This window comes from Artemia franciscana, unplaced genomic scaffold (genome assembly GCF_032884065.1).
Source record: "Artemia franciscana unplaced genomic scaffold, ASM3288406v1 Scaffold_7382, whole genome shotgun sequence".
NCBI classification, from domain to species: Eukaryota; Metazoa; Arthropoda; class Branchiopoda; order Anostraca; family Artemiidae; genus Artemia; species Artemia franciscana.
Genome location: NW_027067482.1, coordinates 1 through 2,064, shown reverse-complemented (window position 1 = coordinate 2,064; position 2,064 = coordinate 1). Strand labels below are relative to the sequence as shown.

The following is a 2,064-nucleotide window of genomic DNA, read 5'->3' as shown; positions in this document are numbered from 1 at the left end:
CAACTGAGGCAAAGATACAGCGATTTCAGACTAAAGCATATTTTAAACATTCCAAGACTTGAGTGAAATGACCTCTTAGTATCAGAAGCCGAAGTTTCTGAAAAGCAGTAAACAAAAATTAACAAGAACTTAACAATGTAATTCAATTTTCAAAAATAGAAATAAAAATGTATATATACAGAATCAAGATATAAACTAAATTATTTTTAAATCTGATTTAAAAAGACTCAGTCTTCTTGTTAATCATCATCAAGAATGTCATCTTTGCTTTCATCATGAAGCAGAACATATTCTCTAGAACTAAAGCCAAATTTAAGCACATCTTTTTCTCGTAATTCAACATATCTTAGAGGTTCAATTGGCTTATTATTCACGAAAGTTTCATTGGAAGAGCCCAAATCAATAATATATGGCCTTACGGCTCTTTCCCGTCGTCCATCAGCCTTTTCATAAGGGACGAGACGGTACTGTAAGGCGGCATGCTGTTTTGAACAGGAGGGATGGTCTACTACGAGGTCACATACTTTTCTGTCCCGGCCAATTAAATAAGCACTTTGTCTATGCATATAAAGAGTTGGCATATTTTCATTATCTTTAAACACATAAAATCTCCAGCGTTTTTTTGGAATACGGGCTTCGGGAGGCTCACTATATTTGATGACTACACCACGAAAGGTATTCGTCTCTTCTGCAAGTTTACCAGAAAGAGCAAAATTAGGTTTTTCCTTTTCTTTTGCCGCTTTTTTCTTACGGTCACCTCTTTCATGTTCCCTGCTTTTCCTTCGTTCTTTTCTTCCTGCTTCTCTTCTCTGAGGAGGCCGAAGTTCCTCAGAAAATCTTGCCGAATTTCTGTCCCTTGCTTTACCAATTGATGATTTAGAAAGCATATCTTTCACTTGCTTCTTCTCGACAAGAGATACGACACTTTCTTTCTTCTTTTTTGTATGTTTCTAAAAAAAATAATGATTAACTAGAAAAAAGGAGAATAAAATACAGAATGTACTATATTGATCATAACTCAGAAATAACCTGAGTTCGATCTCGATTCTTTTAAATTTGTCACACTATGTGTAAAAGATGTCTCTAATAAAATTATAATGCCCAAGGCAAACGATAGTTGACTAACCGATAAAAAAAAAAAAAAAAATTGTGGATGATCTGGGTTCTCCCTTGATTCTAATGTCACACTTTTGTTCAAGAGACGGAAAACTGAAAAGGCATGAATTGGCTTGAAAATTCTATATTAATATTCATGGGAAATTTTCAGTGAGGATCGAATTGTCCAGGGAGAATTTTCCAGTGGAGAGAGGGGATTAATTTAAGGCGAACAAACTTTACTTTGATAGATTTTTTGCGTAGAAAGACATTTTAGAAGTAGGAAAGCCAGATTTTTCGGCAGTATTTGAAGAGAAAAGATTGAATTTAAAATAACACTTTTCAACTAAAAGTGAGGAACAACATTGAAACTTAAAACGAAAAAAAGTTATTATATATATATGAGGGTGGTTAACCCCCTTTCAACACTTTGCTCTTTACGCTAAAATTTAACTCTGTGTCCCAATTATTACCTTTCAGCTGACCCTTTTCTTCACGGCTGGGGGGCATTTCTTCTGGGGGAAGTGTTTGTCTCGTTCATTAATACCATTGTTATGTCTAGGAAACTTTTCCTCATCTCTCCTATACTTATCTTCTCTCTTAGGAGGGCGACGTTCCCCAGAAGACCTAGTCGAGATATCTCTGTCAATTGACTCTAAAGAAGAGAAGGATCATGACAAAGAAAGAAGTGGCCATAAAAAAAAATTGGTCGCTCAGAATCAAGAGAAACATCTAGAAAAACGATGTTTGAAATGGAGCGAGAAAGAAAATATGGCAAGAGAAAGTCTGCTTTAGGTCGTGACCGTTCTTTGGAAAACAGTAATGATTTTGAAGACAAATCCCGAACTCAACCATCATCCAAACGTCGGAAAGCCGATGATTTACTGCAAAATAAGGGAATATAACCTCGACAAGAAAGAAGAATCTCTCGTTCACCTACTTTTAAAAAACACGATGAGGGGTCTTGTG

General features: G+C 35.6%; 1 protein-coding gene across 1 annotated transcript; it reads right to left on the bottom strand.

Annotated features, from left to right (window-relative positions):
• Positions 1-239: 239 nt before the first annotated feature.
• On the bottom strand, positions 240-950 carry LOC136043579 (smad nuclear interacting protein 1-like; the record flags this gene model as incomplete). The annotated part of the gene is made up of 1 exon (XM_065728488.1): positions 240-950. A coding segment is annotated over one exon (711 nt), but the record flags the coding sequence as incomplete, so codon positions are not given.
• Between the last annotated feature and the right edge of the window lie 1,114 nt (positions 951-2,064).